The sequence below is a fragment of the Pan troglodytes genome, chromosome 1 (assembly GCF_028858775.2).
Source record: "Pan troglodytes isolate AG18354 chromosome 1, NHGRI_mPanTro3-v2.0_pri, whole genome shotgun sequence".
Classification (NCBI taxonomy): domain Eukaryota; kingdom Metazoa; phylum Chordata; class Mammalia; order Primates; family Hominidae; genus Pan; species Pan troglodytes.
This window is the reverse complement of record NC_072398.2, coordinates 111,362,263-111,384,674: the sequence shown is the minus strand read 5'-3', so window position 1 is coordinate 111,384,674 and position 22,412 is coordinate 111,362,263. Positions and strand designations below refer to the sequence as shown.

The following is a 22,412-nucleotide window of genomic DNA, read 5'->3' as shown; positions in this document are numbered from 1 at the left end:
CATGAAGAATTTTTCTGCTTTGTGGCTGGTTATGTGACCACAGTGGTATCAGCAATTGATCTGGGGGCTGGGGGAGGTAGCGGGCTAAAGAGGACAACTAGGGTGAGGCTTTATCTTAATGTCTCCTTCTGAATGTGTGTTTCTTTACCTGTACATCTGTCTCCCTGTCTGTTTCTCTGTTCTCTATTTCCTATAACTGTCTCTCTGTATCTCTGTCTCATCCTCTGTCTCTCTCATTTGTATCTGTCTCTTGCCTCTATTTCTGTCTCTGTTTCTTTCTCTCTGTCTCTCTCACACACCCTAACTCCTACAATCCAACTTCAATAGCTATTGACTGACCCAGGGGCCCTAACCTGTTTCTGCAGCCCTATCAGGGCAGCAGCTCCTTCACACTGCTAGATTGAGAAATGCCAGGTCCGGAGCTGCTGCCGGGGCGCCAGAGACGCTGCAGAAGCGCCTGCCGAGTGTGGAGGCTGAATCCGGGAACAATGAGAAATTATCTGTTAATTCTCGGCTCCTGCCACCTGCTCTGCTCCAAACAAGCTCCTTTGCCTTCAGTTTAGATGCAAATTCCCCCACTCGATGTAAGCAAAATATTGATTTCCCTGCATCACAGGTCTGGGCCCTTGGAATGGTCCTGTGTTTTTTCATTCTATGCAAAGGCAAAACAAGGCGCTTTGTTCTGTGAATTTCCCCCAGGAACTCGCGAGGGGGAGGGAGAAATAGCAGGGGAGTGACAGAGTTGCCATAAACACGGGCAAAGAGCAGTTCTCCATTTGTATTTTACATAAACACAAACCTGCCACTTGGGAAACTGCTAATAAGCGTGTAGCCAGAGGCTCTTCTGGGTGCTGAGATGTGCATCGGGTGATGGAAAAGAAGTTAATGGGGCCTCTAGGCTCCTCAGGTGGGTTTTCAGAAGCACCAGGAAGGCGAATAGGGATGCCAGAGCCCCACTTGTTCTTGGAACAGCAACCAAACACCTCCAGCAGGAAGGTAGCCCGGATTGCACAGTATCGCCTGCGTCGTGTCTGCTTGGTCCCTGCCTGAGTTCCTAGCCTTCTGCTATCACAGGCACAGGGGTCAGGGTGGAAGCTGCGAACCTTCAACAATTGCCTCTCCCTCGTCCCCTAAACTTATGCTCACGCGATGGTAGCACCAACTGGGTCTTCAGCACCGTGGACAGAGCCAGGGAGCGCCTCACGGTGGAAAAGCCGCCTGGCTGGGCCAGGGTCCTCACAGGCCTTGCTTTAGCCCTTGGTGCCCCAGGCACTAGCTGCTAGGGGATCGCAAGTCCAAGGGCCGGTTGGCACAGATGGCGCGCAGTGGAGACCGCCAGGAGCTAAGGCTCCGAATCTCCTCCCTCCGGAACGTGAGTCATTGTCCGAGTCACTTCCAATAAGCGTGTTAATTAAGAGGCAAGACCTTTCTCCCTCGCCAGCCACTCGGGCATACACCAACCCAGCAGCTTCCAGGGGCTGCAGCTAAAGCTTCCTTCCCAGCTCCGGGAGAGCAAATGGACCTGAGTCTGGGGCTTCAGGCGAGCCCCACTCAGAAGGGGCCCCACCGCCGACAGGTGTAGATCAAGAGACTCCCGAGATAGGCCCCTGCAGGGCGCTGGTCCCCCGGCCTCCCTGACCATGGCTCACAGACTTCCAGCGCTGAGTGAGGCAGCTCGAAGCCTCTCAGCCAATCTGTTCCTGGGCCTCACTCCACAGTTTCTGAGGGGATCTCTACTTTAAGTCTAGCCTCAATCCTCCCGTTGAGCTTTCTGTCTTTCTTGTTATGCTTAGCAGAAAGATACATGATCTCTGGTGCTGTTTCACCGAAGCAAGGAGGTGGGTCGGCGGAACTGAGCGCCCTGCGCCCTCTTGAAATGACCCCCCATTCCTGTTCGCCAGAAACTTTTCCCTCCCGTTGCCATGGAGAGAGACGGCCGCTGCCTCCCGTCGCCATAGCAACATGCGGGTACCGCGGACCGCAGGATTGCGGAGCTCGGAAAGTCTTGCAGTTCGCATCGCCCGCCTGTCTTGGGGTCTTCTACCTCCGAAGCTGGGACTCGGGGGCCAGTCTAACTGCTCCCGTCAGGAACCTCGGCCAAGGTCCTCCCAGACCCTGCCTGACCGTCGCTCTTTCTGTTACGGGGTTATCTATTTCTCTGTCATTCGTGTGGCATGTGGCAGTTTACCCAGTGTTTTCACAAACACGATCTTTGTATCCCCAGGGAGTCCGTGAAGTACTTAAAATCATTACACCTCCTTTACGGAGACGAAAATTGAGGCTCAGAGACGCCCAAGGTCACACCAGGCAGTGAATGCGGAGTGGGAACCCGGACTCTTTCCTGGCCTTGCACCCTCCGAGATTCGGGACAGCCCGGCTTCCCGCCTCGAAACCCCCACCCCCCGGACTCAGGCCAGTCCCTGAGTGTAGAGGGGGCGGCCGCGAGGCGCCAGACTTGCCAGCTGCCGCGGGATGCCACGTGAGGGGCGGGGACCCTGCGGGGAAGTGATTAAAAGCAGAGCGGAGCCGCAGGGGGCCGCTGCAGGGAGGGTCTTCTTGGGGCCGTCGTGCCCCGCCCCAGTGCGGCCGGGGCGCGGGTTCGAGCTGCTGCTCGGCAAGCCTGGGTGTCTAGGGCATGAGCGGAGTGTGGGGGGCCGGCGGGCCTCGGTGCCAGGAGGCGCTCGCGGTCCTCGCCTCGCTGTGCCGGGCCCGGCCGCCCCCTCTCGGGCTGGACGTGGAGACTTGTCGGAGCTTCGAGCTGCAGCCCCCAGAGCGGAGTCCCAGCGCGGCAGGCGCAGGTAACGGGAGACCCAGGGCCCCCTCCCTTCCTGGACATCCGTCCTGCGGTCTCCCTTCCCCAAAGCCCCGGTCCCAGGAGCCCCAGAACCTAGAGAGAACTCCCCAGCTCGGGATTCTGGATTGGGAGCCAGCCTCGTCCAGCCCTCTGGCCCATCGCTTGCACAGCCAGGAGAGACCCGAAGGGGAGCGGGGGTGGGGGTAGAAGCCCCCGGCCCTCCTGTATTACTACTGCGGAATGCGGGGGACCCCGCAGACAGCCAGGCTCCCAGGACGGGGCACCCTCGGGGCTTCAGTTTCCCTCGCATCTCCAAGCTCGCTCTGCGGGCGATTTGCCAGGATAGGGGTCCATGGAGAGAGCGGGAGACGAGGGGCGCCCGGCTGAGGAATAGAGCTTGCCTCCTAGCGAGTGTCGAGGTCCCCGGGTCCGTGCGTCGGTCTGTCCGTCCGTTTGTGTGTTCTCGCGGTGAACGCGGGCGGACCCCCAGTCTCTCCGGGAGAAACTTGGGTCTGCGGCTGGCACGAGGTCTTTGTGTCCGGGTGTCTCTCCGGCTGCGAGTGGTTTTCCGCGTCTCCGCTGGGGGGCGGGGGACAGGGGGCGGGGTGGGGGAGGGTATGAGGGTGTTGCGGCGTCCTTCCCCCACCCCTCTCGCCCCTATAACTCGCTCCCTCCGTCCCTCTCGGACTCGGACTCGGGGCCGGTGCGCGACTGAGCTGGCGCCTCTAGCCGACTTTGCCAAGAGGGCGCCTCCTGCCCGATCCGCGCTGACCCTGCGCGGGACGCAGCCCCAGGCGGCTGCCTAGCCGAGGCGGGAGCCCGAGCTGAGTCGAGCTCGCCGGAGCGGGTGAGTCCCGAGCCCGATCCCCGCCGGGCTGGACCCTGGCGCGCAGCTGCGGCGTCTCCGGGGAGTCGCGGCAGGGGGAATGGCGTGTCGCGCCCTGGCGGCGGGAGCTGCGGGAGGGTCGGCGACGTGGCGGCCGGCCCAGGGTATTTACCTGCTGCACCAGTGCCCGGCAGCCACGCTCGCCGGCTGCCGCGGGGCTTCTTTGTCCCGATATCTGGAGGGTCCGGGGCGGGAGGGAGTAATGGGTCGCGTCCCCTCCGTGGGGGAGGGGCTGGGGGAGTGAGAGGCCTGGAGATAATGCGGAGTGGGGGTGGGGAGATCCTGCAAGGACCAGGACGCCGGGGTTCCAGGAGGCTCTGCAGGCTCCATCCCTCCTTATTCCCCCACCCCGACCCCAGTAGCGCTGGGCCTAGGAGCACTCGGGAGTTGCTCAGTGGCTCTGCACCGCTGGCGCGGGAAGGGGAGAAAGGGGCTGCCAGAGGCGGGAATTTGGTCCCTACGCGCTGCTCCAGGGACGAGAAGCCAGGGACCGGCGGTTCTGGGAGCAGGTACAGGTGGGGTAAACTCCCCAGCGGCTGCAGGTCCCAGGGTCCTGTTTTCTTTCACTTGAGGTTAAAGGTCGTATATAGAGGTAGATACCCGTGAGGAGCAGTTCGGGGGAGGGGGCGGTGGGCCAGGGGGAGGCTTGTGTGTGTGAGGGGGCTGTATCCAGCCTTGGGGTGAGTGGAGCCCACCTGAGCCCTGTGAGGGTCGTAGGAGGCGCTGCTGTCCCTAGTTGTGGCAGTGTTTAGTCAATGGTTTGATCACTGCAGCAGAAGGGACTGAGGTTAGACATAAAGAACTTTTAGAGGGTGGTACAGAGATGGAGGTTGGGGAAGTTGATTCCCTGCCTTGGAGATTCGCAGAACACATTAGCCTAACAAGTTATTATTATAAGACTCTGGTTCTCTGGTGCCATCCCCTCCTACACCGCGCATACACACCAGACACAGAATTTTCCCTATCAGGGAGTCTCTTCCTGCCTCTCCCTACTCCCCAGCTCCCTTCCATCTTTTCCACCAATGATCCATCTCCAGTGGAGCCTTAATGCTGATCCTGACCCTCAGAGCCTAGAGGGTGAGAACATACCTGTGGAGTTCCATCTGGGATGGAAGCTGACTCTCCTGTCTGTTCAGGGCAGAAATGCTGGGGGTGACGGTGGAAGTTGCTGGAAGTGGAGCAGGGCTGTATGTGTGCAGCACATCTTGGTAGGGGGAGGCACAGGTGTTCTGACTCCACAGAGATACCCATAATCTGGAATGACAGGTGCCTGGATGGCCAGGTTGAGGGTGAGAAAAGCCTGAGGGGTGAGAGTCGGCAGGCCCAGATGAATTACTATGCCTTCCCTGCAGGCTGCATCAGAAGATGAGTTCTAGTTGTTAGCTCAGGAAAACTTTAACTTTGGCTGCTGAGTCACAAGTCCCAGGAAGCCCAGGGTCCAAGCTGGGAGGCTGAAAGGGATATGGGGAGGCAGGAGCAGACCCTTTGATCATAGCAAGAGAAAGATAGTGGTTGAGAGTGGCCTTGGGATTTTGAGAATTTAGGTGACCAGAGGGTCTGGGGAGATGCCATGGAGTTCAGGACCAGGCTCCAGCTGTTCCGCCTCCCAGCCTGCTCTCTGGGTCCAGATTCTCCAACCAGCACAATGCTAGAGCTTTTCATTTGTTGCAGTTTTATGAAAAATGCAAGTGGCTAGAGCAGGCCCAGCTCTGTTTACCATTTTATGTTTTCCCTTGACTTCTTCCTGTTCTAAGTCTCTAGCTTACAGATTTCTAGTAACACCCTGAGATTGAGATTCAGACTCCACTGTCATTTGCTAAGACTCCTCTATAGGCTAGAGTCTGTGCTAGGAATTGCACAGGAAGTCTCAGTTAATCAGACCCTGACTTGGAAACACCTGTACACAAACTGTCCAAACTAAAAGCAAGTTTCCCCTTTTTCTTTAAAAACTCTGAAGCCATAGTCCTGCTATTCTCCTTAATACACCCCAAGTGAACACTAATAAGCAGTTCTCCACCTTTCATTGTGTCATTTGCCTTGTAGAAATGAATGAACTTTTTCCATAAGCCAAGCTGCAGAGGTTTAGGTATGGTCAGCATGGGTTCTGGACTTAAGGTAGCAAGCAGAGGTCCAGAAGTGCTCCAGCAAATGCAGAAACCTGACAGGAGACCTCAAGCTTCCCTGTTTTTCTTAGGCTGGCAGCCGGGAGTGGTTAACTCCAGTTTACTTGTGGCCATGAAATTTATGTGATGTTTGTCCTTCTCACTGGAAGGATGGAATTCTGCAGATTTTGCCCTTTTTGAGGAAAGGTACAATGCACAATCCTTTAGAACCCAAGGAGATGATATTCTGACTAGTGTGTTTTGAGCTTTAGAGTTCTAGAAGCAGGGTCCAGTATCTAGGAGTTGTAGAGCCCTTAGATTTATAGTTCTAGAAGTTTTCTTCTCCCTCTGACTTTGATGAGAACGTCAAGTAGGGATGGTGGTTTCAGTATGTGTCATCCCTCTAAGCTCTGTACAAAAGACATGTTCTCTTCTAACTGTCTGAAGTTTATCTTCCCTGTCCACAGAGTTAGGGGTATAACATGTGGCTGCAAATAGTGAGGAGTGGCATTGAGGCATCTGGATCAAACCAGGTTTCTTTATGGTCTGTATAGGGTTGTCTGGAGTGGGGAAAGCATGCTAAGACAAAGTCCCGACTAAACTGGGTGGCACCCTTTCTATTCTTGCTTAGGAAAAGAAGCCTCTAAGGACTGAGTCACACTTAGGAACTGAAATCAGAGGAGTCTCTGAAAGTAGAAATAAACAGGGGCATCCAGATCTGGACCCTCCAAGTATAATGACACAACCTCATCCCTCCTTTCTTTCTTCTAGGAGCACTGAACTCTTTCTTGCTCCCCGAGGACCCAGGCAGACCCCTCCTCTCACTAGTTGCAGGTACAAACAGGGAGAGAAGCATAGAGGGAAAAGAATTTCTGGCTGTCTGCCCTCCACCTCCATCACTCCAGCCTTGATCCCACATTCAGAAGGGCCACATGCCCTGACCCCTCAGGCAGAAAGGTACAGTTACCATCCACCAAACTAATAATATTAATAATTGTTAAATTAGTGCCAATGTTCTGTTAGCTGTAACACTCCACATTAGTCTCCGATTTAGCTCTGAATCCCCTAATGATGGTGGAAGTGAGCGCCCAGTCATAAAGCTTGGTGCGGCCGTAATTAGCTTGGCATTGTCTCTCCTCATCACAGCTTTTTCAGGAGCATTAATTCCTTCTCTGTTTGGACTCTGCTAATTATCCCCATTGGTAGCTCAGGCTGGATCTCTGAAAGAAGGAAAGGAAGCAAAAGCCCTCTGCTCCCCTCCCCCCAGCCCTGAATTTTAATTACACCGGTTCTCCTAATAAACTTACAAGCCCTGGCAGAGCTTATTATTAATGGGCCACGTCTGAGCCTCAGTACAGAATAGCTCTGTTCTCCCAACACACACACACACACACACACACACACAATCTCTCTCTCTCTCTCTCTCAGATATTCCTCAGGTACACCTTTTCCAGAGGCCACTGGTTACTTGCCTGGTGGCTGGTGGGCAACCTGAAGTGTCAGCTTTCCAGGGAAGAAGATGGGGCAGGTGGTCACCAGGCTGGTCATAATCTGAGTCTCTGGGCCTCTGTCCAGGTTCATAGGGTCAGGCCAAAAAGCGGGAGTATCCCTCCCATCCTCTCCTGAGTACAACTAAGAAATGCCTGCCCCCACTCCAACTTCTCTGTCCAGCCTGGGACTCCACAGCTCAATCTGTAGTCCTCCCAGATACCTGATTCAAGAGCCCAGATTTGGGCATCAGCAAGTCCTAGGTTCAAATCCCAGCTCTTCTCCTTAATGCACTGTACCCTTGAACAAGTTACCTGGTTAACATCTCTATGCTTAGTTTCTTTATCTTTAAGGGTGTATACCAATTTCTTAGGGAGGCTAGAAAGGTTAAATTAGATAATGTAAAGGGCATAATGCTCACTATGTATTAATAAATAAATAAATAAATAAATGATATTAGTATTTTATGAGTGGTTCTGCCCAGAATCTCTTCTCTTCCCAGGCTAAACGCTCTTCTTCCAAGCTCCTGGGCCTCTGCGTCACTTGCTCCCTGGCCTGTGGGCTGTGCTTTGTCTATGTCTCTGTCTGTGTCTGCACGAGAGCTCCTTGGCCGAGGCAGCTCCTGCTCTCCCCAGCCTGAGCACTGACCATTTCTGAGGGTCCACAACCAATTCCAGGCCCTGAAGCCAGCTTTCTCTGGCTTTGGGGTGAGTAGGGAAAATGGTTCTTTCTTTTTGCTTCCTCTTCCCAGTTTATCTCTTCAATTACAATCTGTTAGTAAGAACGCCTGTTACTGTTACAAAATGGATTTTTCTGACGTGGGAGCCCATTAGAAAAATGGGAACAATAGCAAGCAATAAGAATTGCTGATGAATTCTAACACTATGGGTGGAGAAGAGGGGAGGGGGCACTAGGGCTGTCTTTGGAGAAAGAAGTGTCAGTGGTGGAAGATAAGAAAGCCCTGAGCTGCTAATTAATAACCCAGCATTTTCTGGAAGAGGAGGGAGACCATGGGCCATCACCCCAACCAGACAGTCTCATTTAAGGTGACAAGCAGATCCTACCCTGATGGCCTTGAAGGGGATCTCAACTTCCCAGGAGAGAAGAGGGGCCTGACGTCCCTCAGATTCTTTGTCCTCTGATCTGGAGTCTCCCTTCCCTGCCTCAAAGACTTAGCTTAGCTTTGTGTCTGTTCTGTATACACAGTCAACTGTTATCCTCCACCAAAAAACAAAACATGAAGAATAACAGCAGCTTACATTTTGGGGACATTCACTGTGTACCAGGGCCTGTGCTCAAAGTCTTAGCTTATTTAATATTCACAATGATTCTGCAAAGTAGGAATAATTCGAATCCTGACTAAATAAAAGAGAAAACTAAGATTTGGACAGGTTAAATAACTTGCTCAAGGTCACGCAATTAGAAAGCAATGAAGATGATACATGCTGTGCTGTCGGTCATTCTGGCACTGCCGCCCACCTGAGATGTCCATCCTGTGTCTGAGCACCTGTGAGTTCAGTTTCACAGCCAGGGCTAGAAGCCATGTGCCCCTGTACAAGGCTATGTCACTGGGGTGTGATCCCAAAGCCTAGTTCCATAGCTGTTTTCTCTCCCATGAGACTGCTGGAGAGTTGGCTACTATGGTTTACCAAATCAGGTGCCCATGAAATACTAGAGCTCCTCTGATGCCTGAATGAAAACATTTCACAATGAATATTGAGCAATAGGCTTCTTTTCCCCAAATTTCAAGAAATTTTTCAAGAACATAGGATGTTCTCAATTATAGGTTTTTCTTCCATGATCTTCTTCTTACTTCTTTGGAATTCATTCCTGTTCACCAGCTGGCTGGTGATGGTAACAACAAAACAACTGAGGAGGCAGCAAGCAAATGAGTATTAGCAGGAAAAGCCTGGAGATGTGTGATCTGAACCATAGTTTGTGTTACGTCTCAAGATACAGACGGACCTGGCTATGTCCAAAACCATTATATTATTTCTGCTAGTAAGATTGTTCTTGGTTTGTAAAGACAAGGTTAAAGCTATCTCTGTTGATTAATGTTCAATGGTTTTCAGGTGTTCTGCCCATTAAACAAATTTCAAAACTAAGGACTGTTTCAAATTGGGCTGGGCATAACTAATTCTAATAAAAATAGGTAATATTTATTATATTGCTTATTACATCTGAGGCACTATCCTCAACAGTTTTGGTCTCATTTAAACCTCACAATGACCCTATAAGGTAGATACTATTATTACCCCCAATTTATAGATGAGGAAACTGAGGCTGAGAAGTGTTACATAGTTTGCCAAGGTCACAGTTTAAAACTAGTAGAGGTAGACTGTTAGTGAGGCCAGTCTGACTTCAGGGCAATGCTTCTTCTCTCTAAGCTGAAGAGGAGGTAAAGAAGAAGACAGGGAAGAAGCATCCAAATACCTAGGAAGTACTTTCTCTTTTTCAGTGCTGGGTTGAGCCCTCTCTCCCTTACTGGAGGCTTACTTCTAGCTTTTCCTGAAGTGAACGTGTGGTGTAAATTGGAAGAGCACTGGATCAGGACTCAGAAACTGGCAGAGTTGCCCATCAAAGTTCTAGCTGCCTCAAGGGGTCAAAGTTCAAACAAGATGTGAATGGGAAAAGGGTTTTGAAGGCTATTTGTGCACCTGTGATTTCCTAGGGGACATGTCCCAGTGGGTTGGCCCCAGCAAGCCCAGAGTGGGAAGGCACACAGCTTAGGTTATCTGGGCCTTTATGCAGCCCTTAGGCTGTACAGAAGCCTACAGCCCTTTCTAATCTCAATGTAACTTAAACTAGGAGATGAGGGATGTCTGAGTTCAAGGCCACATACAGTGATTTTAAATGAGCTGAATCTTCTACAGTCACCTCCTCCCTGCTGCCTGCTTCTGGTCTTACTAGCCTTGCTCACCAACCTTGCATCTCCTGTGAAGACAAACCCACTCAGTGTTTGAGACCTAATTCTCCTTGCACTGCCTGCCAGTGAGATGTCAAAAGCCCAGGCTCCTCTAGTCCTGCAATAAGATTCTTCAGGCATAGGACGGGCCTCCTGGTCTCATATAACCAGTATTGAGTGCTGGGTGCTGATTCCAAAAAACCATGCCCTCTGCCTCCCCTAATCACAGCTCTGAGGGAACAGCAGCTGGGGGTCACATGGAGAGGCAATCTAAATAGCAACCACACCGAGGAAAACCTCATTGTCCTGCCCCACCCCCTTCTCCTACCTCTCTTTTCATTTACGAATTCAATTATTTGTCAGGCTGAACATTTAAATGCACTCTATGCTCTCTAGATTCCCCCTACTCCCCTTCTCATTAAAATTCTAATTATTACCAGAACAAGTAAGATGTATGATCAAAGGAAAGCAAAGCCCTAGAAACACCTTTTGTTTTGAGGTGACTCATATTGCAGAGAATGCATCCAGAACAGCTGTAACAGAGAACAGATGTGAAGGGCTAGAGATGGCCAGATATGTAGAATAAGGACACATATAGCTGTGGTGACTTTCCTGGTGAGCCCACTAGGATAAAGACCTGAAGAAAGAGTCTCCAAATTATTTAGATCATGAACTCATAACAGGTAAAAAAAAAAACAAAAAAAAAAAACAACTTAGTACCTCCAATATATGTTTTTTTGTTCCCAAGTTACATACATGTTCCACAGAGGTGATACTTCAGAACCAGACTGGCTGGGTTGTAGCCCAGTTTCACCACTCACTAGTTGTGTGACCTGGGAAATCTATTTAACCTTCTGTGCCTCAGTTTCCACATCTGCAAAATGAGGATAATAATCATACCTTTTTCATTGGAGAGGATTAAATGAGTGAATAGATATAAAGCTCTTTGAACCTTAGACATAGTAATGTTGAATAAATTGCCTAAATCTAATAACATGCTATTATTCCTATCAACTGCATATTAAAAATTTGATTTCTTTTAAAGATTATAAATATTAAAATGGCTTGGTTTTTTTCTCTTGTGTCCACCTGCCCCGAGCTTCACCCCACTGGAGACACCACCACATTGGAGACCTTTAGTATAGAAGTTGACTTAGAATGAGCTTTCCCGGTGTCTGGCAGTCTCCAGGTGAAGGACTACCTCCAGCTCCTTTGGCCAGGGAAAGGCTCTAATGTCCCTGTGCAGGGAGCCAGGCCTTGGGAAGGCTTGGGAAGGGGGTGGTGGTAGGTGGCTCAGGACTTGAGGATTCTCTGCTATTATTACCTATTCTCGGAGGTGATAACTGATCTAGGCAAGTAACTTGCAGCAAAGGAATCAAAAGGCAGTGCTGGCTTCCCAGAGAGAGTGGCTGATATCCTCAACTCCTTCTTGGCCCCTGATGTGGGATCTCTTTCCCTGGAGCCTATGTGCTGTGGGAGTACCTGGATCCCCTTAGCAGGGGCCTGGGCATTCAAGCCTCGCTCAGAACTTGGCACATGGCAAGTACTCAGTAAATGTTGCTTGAACTTAATTGAAATGAGAGCTAATTACAGCCTTCTCATACATCATTCTTTCAGTCACTCATTCATTCCATGTGCCAGTTTCTATGTGAGGCCCTGAATCAGACAAAGAGGAAAAACACGTGTCATAGTAGCCTACAGTTTAACCAGAGACAGACAGGTCAGGGCAGAGGAAAGAGTGCCAGCCTGGGTGGTGGACATCTGGACCCTAGTCCAGGTTCTGTGTCTGACCAACCTGTGACTCCAAGCAAGTCCCTTCTGTGGACCACTGCTGCCATCTTTAAAGGCACAGCCTGGCCTCACTACTTGTGGGGTCATTTCTTACCTTAAATAGTAAGATTTTTAAGGCATTTGGACAGGCTAATACAGAGGCTTCAAACTTACAAGCTTTCAGGGGCCAGACAGGGAACAGGAAGTGGAGGGTTGAGCTGGTGAGGACATATCCTTACAAAGAGAGTCACCAGTTCCCACCATGTGGGAGCCCATGTTCAATTACCAAGTCATTGGTCTTTTCCAGTGAATTCAGAAGTCTGGGGTGACGATGATGATGGAATTTCTTAACGTTTCAATCATTAAGCAAGCCAAACAAAACTCTTCTGCTAGTTTGTCCACAGTAACCTTTTTGCAAACCCTGCAAAGTATGCCCTTGGTTCAGAGCCTTCTAACTTCTCTACTCCGAGCAAGAAGAGGCCTTGGGCTCAAAGGTTCATTCCCAAATTTGGAGAGGGAAGTGGGATGGGAGGTCTGCTTAATAATTTCTCACAAAGAGGGGCATCCCTCATAGGGGCATACCCCTTTCTTGGGATAATGTGCATCCCTGGGGTCAGGGGTGGGCTGGGGGTGGGGGAGTGAGAGCCCACCTCCAAACCAATCACAACATTTAAAATACCAGTTTTACAGCAAAGCTCTTGAATAGCCACAGGAATGGAGGAGGACAGCTCTAGGAATCATTTGTACACGAATACCTTGGAGATATTGTAGGTTCAGTTACAGACTACTGCAATAAAGCACATATCAAAATAAAGCAAGTCACACAAATTTTTTGGTTTCCCGTGCATATAAAAGTTATATATATATATACACACACACACACACACGCACATAAGTTATATATATAAGTTATATATATATATATAACTTATACACATATACATATGTATGTATGTATATATAGATATATATAACTTTTAAACTATGCTACTTTTATACTATATATGTATATATACACACGTAACTTTTGTACTATACTACTTTTATACTATATATACATATATGTATCTAAAACATTTATACATATAAGTATATGTAATTTATATATGTACACATGTAAACATATATATAACTTTGTGTAATTCTATTGTACACTTAATAGACTAAAGTATATTTTATAAAAAGAAATAGAATTATTAGAATAGCACAATAGAATTAAATAAAATATATATAGTATAAAATATACTGTAGTCTATTAAGTGTATACAGTATATACATATATGTATATATACATATATGTGAATATATACATATACACACAGTATAAAATATACTGTAATATACTGTAAATATAATGGCATCAAGAATGATGAATCCTATTCATATGGTTTTCAATTTACTTTGCCCAGATCCATCAGAGGAATCACTATCCATGGCAGCTAAAGCCTTACAAAAAGTATACATTGTAATATATATACCTATATATATACACATATACAGTGTAAAATATACTGTAGCCTATTAAGTGTGCAATAGAATTACACCCAAAAACAATATATACACCTTAATTTTAAAAGTTTGATTGCTAAAAAATGCTAAATTGCTAAAAATGAGCCTTCAGTGAGTCTTAATCTCTTTTTGCTGGTGGAGGGTCTTGCTTCGATGTTGATGGCTGCTGACTGATCAGTTTGGTGGTTGCTGGTGGCTGGAGTGGCTGTGGCAATTTCTTAAGACAACGGTGAGTTTGCTGCGTCAATGGACTTTTCCTTTCACTAAAGATATCTCTGTAGCATGCACCGCTGTCTGATAGCATTTTATCCATAGTAGAATTTCTTTCAAAATTGGAGTCAATCCTCTCAGCCCCTGCCACTGCTTTATCAACTAAGGTTATGTAATATTCTAAGTCCTTTGTGGTCATTTCAGCAATGTTCACAGCATCTTTACCTGGAGTATATTTTATCTCAAGAAGATAAAATATTTACTCATCCACAATTTATTTACTCATCCACAAGAAGCAACTCCTCATCCATTCTTCAGGCTCCGCTTCTAATTCTGGTTCTCTTGCTATTTCCACCACATCTGCAGTTATTTCCTTCACTGAGGTCTTGAACCCCTCAAAGCCATTCACGATGTTTGGAATCAACTTCTTTTAAATTTCAGTTAATGTTGATATTTTGACCTTTTCCCCTGAATTATGAATGTTCTTAATGGCATCAAGAATGGTGAATCCTATTCAGACAGTTTTCAATTTACTTTGCCCAGATCCATCAGAGGAATCACTGTCTATGACAGCTAAAGCCTAAGATTTGAAATTTGAAATTACTCCTTGATCCATGGGCTGCAGAATGGACGTTGTTTTAGCTGGCGTGAAAACAACATTTATCTCCTTGTACATCTGCATCAGAGCCTTTGGGTGACTAGGTGCATAGTCAATGAGCAGTAATATTTTGAAAGGAATCATTTCTTCTGAGCAGTAAGTCTCAACCGTGGGCTTAAAATATTCAGTAAACCATTCTTAAACAGATATGCTATTATCCAGGTTTTGTTTTTCCATTTTTAGAGCATAGGCAGAGTAGATTGAGCATAATTCTTAAGGGCCGTAGGATTTTTGGAATGGTAAATAAGCATTGGGTTCATCTTAAAGTCATCAGCTGTGTTAGCCCCTAAAAAGAGAGTCAGCCTGTCCTTTGAAATTTTGAAGCCAGGCATTGACTTCCCCTTTCTAGCTATGAAAGCCCTAGATGGCATCTTCTTCCAATATAAGGCTATTTCTTCTACTCTGAAAATCTGTTGTTTAGTATAGTCACCTTCATCAATTATCTTAGTTAGATCTTCTGAATCACTTACTGCAGTTTCTACATCAGCACTTGCTGCTTCATCTTTGAACTTTTGCATGATGGAGAGGACTTCTTTCCTTAAACCTCAAGAACCAACCTCTGCTAGATTCAAACGTTTCTTCTGCAGCTTCCTCTCCTCTTTAAGTCTTCATAGAATGAAAGAAAGGTACTGTCTTGCTCTGGATTAGGCTTTGGCTTAAGAGAATGTTGGGGCTGGTTTGATCTTCTGTCCAGACCACTAAAGCTCTCTCCACATCAGCAATAAGACTGTTTTGCTTTCTTATCATTTGTGTGTTTGCTGGAGTAACACTTCTGATTTCCTTTAAGATCTTTTTCTTTGCATTCACAACTTGGCTGTGAGGCACAAAATGCCTCGCTTTTGGCCTGTCTTGGCTTTTGATATGCCATCCTCACTAAGCTTCATTATTTCTAGCTTTTGATTTAAAATGAGAGTCATGTGACACTTTCTTTGACCTGAACACTTAGAAGTCAAAGCAAGGTTATTAATTGGCCTAATTTCAATATTGTTGTGCCTCAGCAAATAGAGAGGCCTAAGGAGAGGAATGGCCAGCCAAGGGAGCAGCCAGAACACACACAACATTTATCAATTAGGTTGGCCATCTTACATGGATGCAGCTCAGGACGCCTCAAAACAATGACGATAGGAATATCCAAGATCACTGATCACAGATCATAGATCACCATAACAACCATAATAGTAATTTAAAAGTTTGAAATAATGTGAGAATTAACAAAACGTGACAGACAGACACAAAATGTGCACATGCTGTTGGAAAACTGGCACAGAAAGACTTGTTCAAGGCAGGGTGGCCACAAATCTTCAATTTGTAAAAAATACAGGATCTGTGAAGCACAATAAAGTGAAGCATAGCAAAATGAAGTGTGCCTGTATTTAGCTTTGAAGTGCACTGTGTAGATCAGATTCCAACTTAATAGAAGTATTTATTGAGCCTACTATGCACAGAGTTCTGGGAGTACAGAAGAACATAATCCTTGCCCTTAAAGAGATTATGCTCAATCTCATTCACTTGAAGTCAACTCAATGTTTATTGAGTTCCTGTCTTGGGCTCAGTGGGGATGGGATAAAGAAGAAAAGAGGATGAGTTAGCCAGCCTCTGCCCCCCAAGGTATCACACCCTGTTAAGGAAGTGGGCTGTAGACAAAAATGACTCTAAGTCTGGCCATAGTAGCAGCTTTAATAGAAATTCAAACAGCATCTCAACATGAATCCTTCACAAATTTGCACATTTGCTTAGGCTGCTATTTAAATTATTTTCCTTTCCCTGTGCACGTGCCAATAGCCAGTAGAGACGACAGCCCAGGTGCTCCCCAAGCTGGCTGGGGGGATAGGGGTGGGGGCGGGAGAGAGGATGATGCTGGAAGAATCAGATTGAGGTGAACACAAGGCTGTAGATACTCCACCAAGTGGACAATCAAGAGTCAACCCTGAAACCACCTCTCCCTCTGACCTGGCAGCTTTCTCATGACCATTCTTCTCTCTTCTTCCGTCTTTGTCCCTTCCGTGTGCCCCCTCCTCCAACACCCTCACCCGCTTCTCCCCGCCTCTGTCTGTCTGTCCCTCCCTGCCTGGCTCATGCCGAGGGCAGGCACCTCTGTCAGCCTCCTCGCAGTTGTAGTTATTGTGTGTGGCGTGGCCCTGGTGGCAGTTTTTCTCTTTCTCTTTTGGAAGCTGTGCTGGATGCCCTGGAGGAACAAGGAGGCCTCCAGTCCCTCTTCTGCTAATCCCCCCTTGGAAGCCCTCCAGAGCCCCAGCTTCAGAGGCAACATGGCGGACAAGCTGAAGGACCCCAGCACCCTGGGCTTCCTGGAGGCGGCCGTGAAGATCAGCCACACGTCCCCAGATATCCCAGCTGAGGTGCAGATGTCGGTCAAGGAGCACATCATGCGTCACACACGGCTGCAGCGGCAAACTACAGAGCCAGCGTCATCCACCAGGTGAGGAGTGGACCACTCCCTTCCCTGACCCCCACACCTCCACACTCCCTTAATACATCTATGGGATTCCAGCCTGCGGGGATCACAGACCAGAAATAATAACACATATCCTTTGATTGAGAAATATGTCAGATGATGTGAGCCATGATGGGTGATCAATGAGGAGGTGGGCACCAGGAAAGACTTCATGAAAGGGAAACCTTTGAGGCGGGTTGCTGTATATGTGGTGTGCACTTGGGGTGTGTGTGGGTGTGAGGGGACTGGAATAGTGGAATAGGGGAGTGTTGGATGTTTGGAAGGAAAGGCTTCAGGCAGAAGGAAGAGAACAGTAAAGGCCTAGAGATGTAAGAGTTCATGGTGTGTTTAGGGATATGTCAGTAAAGCCTGATAGCTACAGTCTGCAGTACATGGCAGATAAGGCAAGGGAATCTTAATAGTTTGAGAATCAGGATTCCTTTAAAGCCTTTCAGAGTTCCCTGCATGACAACAACTGTAAATACATACAGCATCCTTTAACTGAAAATAGCAACAAGAAAAACATAACGACAAAAACCTACCCTAAGTTCAGAAGCACTTTTAAAAGATGTGGTGCAAGCATGCCTAAGGCATTGTATTTACTCAAAACTTAGGGCTCTGATGGACTCCTAGGTCCCTGCAATGGCTCTCCAGGCCCTCAGGGGACCAACCAAAGAGAACGAGGCCTGGTCTTCAGACTGGAGGCCAGGAATGAACATGCTGGGGAGTCACACTGACAGTCTGTCATATGGCCTTGGGCAAGTTCCTCACCTTCCCTTAGACTCACTTTTTCCAGCTGTAAAATAAGGCTGATGACTTTCATATGGCAGTTGTGAGGAGCCAATGGAAGAATCAATGTGATCGATAAGGAGAGCTAACACATATATTGCTTATGATTATGCTTGGCTCTATTCTAAGCACTTCATATGTAATCAATTCATTTCACAGCAATCCTATGCAGCTGTTACTTTTATTATCCTCGTTTTTATGGCACAGAGAGGTTAAATAACTTTCCCAAGATCTCAGCTAGAAAGTGACAGAGCCAAAATTAACCTATGCAGGCTAACTCCAAAGCCCATGCTTTTACCACTCTGCTGCCTGCCGTATAGCAAATGCTTAACAAATGGTGATGGTGATGATGGTGATGAAGTGGGTGCCACATTGAGGATAAGAAGGGATGGTCCTTCTCTTAAGGAATCTCATGATTTAATAAGGAAACCAGAGTCATGTCTACTAGGAAGTAAACCTAGAAAGCAGGTAACAGAAAAGCAGGAAAAAGTGATTATGATAACAATGGCTAAAGTTTCTTGAGCTTACTATATATCAGGCACCATTCCAACTACTTTACATATATTAAGACATGTAATGCTCACCACAACCTTGCACACAAAGTGTGTGCAGAGCAAAAGTGGGGTCAAGAAGAGGAAGGAAAAGGGGGCTCAACAAGGGATAAGATGAGCCAGGGCCTCCAGGCTCGTGTTTGCCTTCATCCCCCTTCCCCTGAGCCCTGACCACACTCCCTCTGCCCCCTCCTGCCCTCTACCAGGCACACGTCCTTCAAGCGCCACCTGCCAAGGCAGATGCATGTCTCCAGTGTAGACTATGGCAATGAGCTTCCACCAGCAGCAGAGCAGCCCACCAGCATTGGCCGCATCAAGCCTGAGCTCTACAAGCAGAAGTCAGTGGATGGGGAGGATGCCAAGTCTGAGGCCACCAAGAGCTGCGGGAAGATCAACTTCAGCCTACGCTATGATTACGAGACCGAGACCCTGATTGTGCGTATCCTGAAGGCTTTTGACCTCCCTGCCAAGGACTTTTGTGGAAGCTCTGACCCTTATGTCAAGATCTACCTCCTGCCTGACCGCAAATGCAAGCTGCAGACCCGGGTGCACCGCAAGACCCTGAACCCCACCTTTGATGAGAACTTCCACTTCCCTGTGCCCTATGAGCAGCTGGCTGACCGCAAGCTGCATCTCAGTGTCTTCGACTTTGACCGCTTCTCCCGCCATGACATGATTGGCGAGGTCATCCTGGACAACCTCTTTGAGGCCTCTGACCTGTCTCGGGAAACCTCCATCTGGAAGGATATCCAATATGCCACAAGTGTAAGTACAGCCCTGTTCCTTGGCTTCTTGAGGATTTGTGGTTCTGGGTTGGGTGGGACATGTCCCCAAACCCTCACTTCCTAGAGACAAATGGGCCTTTGCCATTTGGGATGTGAAGAGGGACTCTGGAAACTGCCCAGTGGCCCAGTCTACCCTTGCACTCTGCCCCAGGTTGGGATGGCAGAGAGCAGAGTCCCCATGTAGCTAGGAAGGGAAGGGAATTTTTATCTGTGGCTTCTGGTTGCATGTTCTGGGGTGGTTCTTTCTACTGAGAGTACTGATGTGCATTAGAAACTTGGCATAGGCAATTGAAACAGGCCATATCAATCAGACTGAACTAGGCTATGCTGCAGCAGCAAACAGTCCGAGGATTTTGTGGCTTTAGACAACCAAAGTTTATGCCTTGTTCATGTTTCATGTGCTTTGCAGCTGGACTGGGGACTCTACTCCACCTTGTTACCTGGGGACCCAAGCCAACACAGGCTGCATTTAGACACGGGCCCCCACAGTTAAACATCAGGAGGAAGAGGAAGTGGCAAATCACGCACTGTTTATTAAAACTTCCACGCAGAAGTGACACATGTCACTTCCACTCCCATTAGAACAAGACATGTGGTAACTCCTAATATCAAGGGAGAAGGGGCAAAGTAATCCTACCGAGTGCCCAGAAGGAGAGCTGGACATATGTAATGAACAGCACGAATGACGACACACAGCAGAGTCCCTTTGCTTGGGCATTGTTTTCCCAGTCAGGTACGGGAGATGGGGGAGGCCAGCCCAAAAGGAGACCTGACTAACACCTACACAGGAGGTGGGTGCTGGGCTGTTTGCAGCCAGCTGGAATTAATCAGGGAAGGTTTCAAGGAGCTGGGGCTCAAGTTGGCTTTTAAGAGAAGGGAGCACAGGTTTGGCACAGAGAACTGGAGAGGACACATCTGGAGCCCTTCGGTCTGGCATAGCCCTTCGCTCTAGTCCCCTGGGTTGAGGAAGCTGTGTAGCTGTATCCTGCAGGTATAGCTAGTGTCCTCTCTCTAAGCACCCCCAGGCAACTGAGAGCTCAGTGGGGGCATTCCTCCAAGCTCCAGTGGCCTTGCATCTGCTCTCTTGAGTGCTAACAGGTTGAGCGGCAACCTGGATATTTCCTCCACTATATCCCTGAGGAGGGGCAACCCCACTCTGTCTGCAGACTCCCGCTTGGATAGTCAATACTCAATATCTCTGTGTTGAGCCTGTGAAGAGAGGGGCTGGGAAAATCAGCCCTGCTCTGGTGTGCAAAGGGCATAAAACTTGTTTTGTTCAAAGAGAGAAAGCTTAGTGGGCTCTGCTTACGCCCCAGGAAGGGTCTGGGGGACACCCCATTCTCATAGCTTGTGCTGACTTTGACCAGTCCAGCCCAATGGCTCAGTACCTCCCCCACCTTTGCTTTCCTGAAATCTCATCCCTAAGAAGAACATAAGTAGCCGGCTGGCCAGCAGGCAGACGGGGCGGGCAGACAGGGCGGATTGGAACAGCAGCTCTGTGGCAGCCCCAGGCCCGAGCGCTCCACTCCATAAATCACTCTGAAGTTTACATTTGGTGCAGCTCTTCCCTGTGGTCTCCTTAGGCTGTGGCTTCATTATGGTAACTGGACAGGTAGAGAAAAGCAGCTCAGTCCTCCTCACAGTGAGGTTGCCACCCAGGGAGAGGGGTGAGGGCCAGGGGCTGCAGGAAGCAGAGCTCAGCCCAGCCCTTCTAGGAGCCTCCTTTGCTCCTTGCCAGAGCCCACCATCTGGTGTCTTTGGCTCCAGGCATGAATGGAAGCCTCATGCCTGGGGCAGGCAGTCTGTGCCCAAGCACACTCCTCACCTGGATGCACCTTTCCATATCCAAGAACCCCGTGGCTGTCCTGCCCTTGTCCCATCCCCACTTCCCCCACCTGGCTTCTGAAAAGGGCAGATCAACCAAAGAGCATAGGACAAATCACCATCATCCTCATCATCCTCAACTAGTATCATTATAGCCCTCCTCCATCTCCTCCTCCTAAGAACACTGTGCCAGGCATGGGGTTGAGGGTGGGGCTGGGGTAGAAAACAGCTTCTTTGACCCACAGAAACTTGTCATGTAATTACAGAGACAGGAAAAGTCCATGCAGTAGCTGGTAGTGCAAAGCAGCAAATATGATCCTCTGTGTATGGTTGCAGGATCCTTAGAGTTAGGATAGCTGGTGAAGGTCTCCTTGATGAGGAGAACTAAATCAGGTGGGGAAGGACAGTTATAAATAACTCGACAGGACAAGAGGAAGGGGGAGCATTCCAGCCAGTTGCAGAGGGAGTCCAGGTGCAGGAGTTTCCCAAGCTGCAGAGCCCCACCCATGCTCAGACAGCCTGTCTTACCGTCTGTCTGAGCTGGATGTTCCTTCTCAAGTGAGTCCCCTGCCACCCTCCAACCCACAGCCCCACCAGCAGGTAGAGTTCTCAGGAGCAGGCTCATCACCCTGCCAGGTAAGGACTCAAGCAAAAGAGGGGGAAGAGGTGCGAGAAGGCTGATGCTTGTACCTGTATGTGGTGCTGTCAAATTTTAATTATTTGGGGGCCAAGGAGACCCAAGTCATCACAGTCACCAGGAATGACAGAGCACTAAGCGTATATGAATTCCCATACCAGCACAATGGGGGACAGTACTGATGAGATGAGCGCAGCCAACAGCCAGCTCCCATCTCTCCCATGTGTCTGATTCCATTCCCAGAGCTGCCCTTTGGACCTGAGCTCAGGAATCTGGCAGCTTCTGAAAAACACCTGACATTTCTGCCTCTTGCCTTTGCCAACAAGGTTCTCCATGTCAGGCAGATCTGTTCCCACCTCTCTGCCTGGTGCAAACCAATCCACCTTTCAGAGCCTACCTGCTGTCATCCTTCATGTGGCCTCCTGGTCTCACAGCAGCTGCCTCTCCCATGTGTTCTCTGTATCCCCGAGTTATATCTGGAGTCATGTTCTATCTTGTAAAGTCCTCCCAATGGCTCAGGAATGGCTTGTGACCCACATTTGACTTTCTCTTGTATTTTCCCTCAGGGCTGAGTGTAAGAACCCAGTACTTTCTTGTTAAATGACCAGTGGCTTACTTAATTCAATTAAAACTATATATGGGTACCCAAGGAAAAGACTATTAAAGAAGCAGTTGGAATTGAATGGGGTTAACCTGGGAAGGCTTCTTGGAGGAGAAGCAGCTCAAGTAGTATTTAGAAAATGGCTTAGAGCCAGGCTTGGTGGGGAGAGACCCAGCCTGTGCATGCGTTCAGAGGTGAATGGGATGGTTTGTGTCTGGGGTAACCAGCCAGATCAGGTAGTCTGGACCAAAGCAGAGAGCCTGTGACCCGCATGCTGAGCAGAAGGAAAGGCACCGTGAGAAAGGGGACCTGGAGGCTGCTCTGTGCTCACCAAAGTGATGTGAATGCTGCCTGTGTTGCTCCTTGAGTTTGTGCAGGAGAGTCGGATTCGGCCCTGGCAGGTGGCACCAGGCAGGTCCCTTGTTCCCACCCCCACCCTGGTGCTTGACTT

The 22,412-nt window shown here is 48.7% G+C and overlaps 2 protein-coding genes across 9 annotated transcripts in view; one reads left to right on the top strand and one right to left on the bottom strand.

Moving 5' to 3' along the window:
- Positions 1-759: 759 nt before the first annotated feature.
- Positions 760-4,038, bottom strand: LOC104002257 (ESX-1 secretion-associated protein EspK-like). The gene is made up of 2 exons (XM_009428763.4): positions 3,793-4,038; positions 760-3,373 (listed from the first exon to the last, which is right to left on the bottom strand). Exons 1-2 carry the CDS (start codon positions 4,008-4,010, stop codon positions 3,199-3,201), a joined length of 393 nt encoding a protein of 130 aa, XP_009427038.3. The 5' UTR covers positions 4,011-4,038; the 3' UTR covers positions 760-3,198.
- The window catches only part of SYT6 (synaptotagmin 6), a 64,575-nt gene continuing 44,688 nt past the window's right edge, over positions 2,526-22,412 (top strand). The window contains exons 1-4 of one of the 8 annotated variants that reach the window (XM_054686171.2): positions 3,426-3,641; positions 13,596-13,683; positions 16,494-16,759; positions 18,321-18,879. In XM_054686171.2, coding sequence (XP_054542146.1) covers positions 16,503-16,759; positions 18,321-18,879 — 816 coding nt within the window. In that variant the 5' untranslated portion in view covers positions 3,426-3,641; positions 13,596-13,683; positions 16,494-16,502. Of the gene's footprint in view, positions 2,799-3,382; positions 3,642-13,595; positions 13,684-16,410; positions 16,760-18,320; positions 18,880-22,412 lie in introns of those variants that run through there. The other 7 variants (XR_010152610.1, XM_054686173.2, XM_016925225.3 and 4 more) reach the window with 7 other exon arrangements.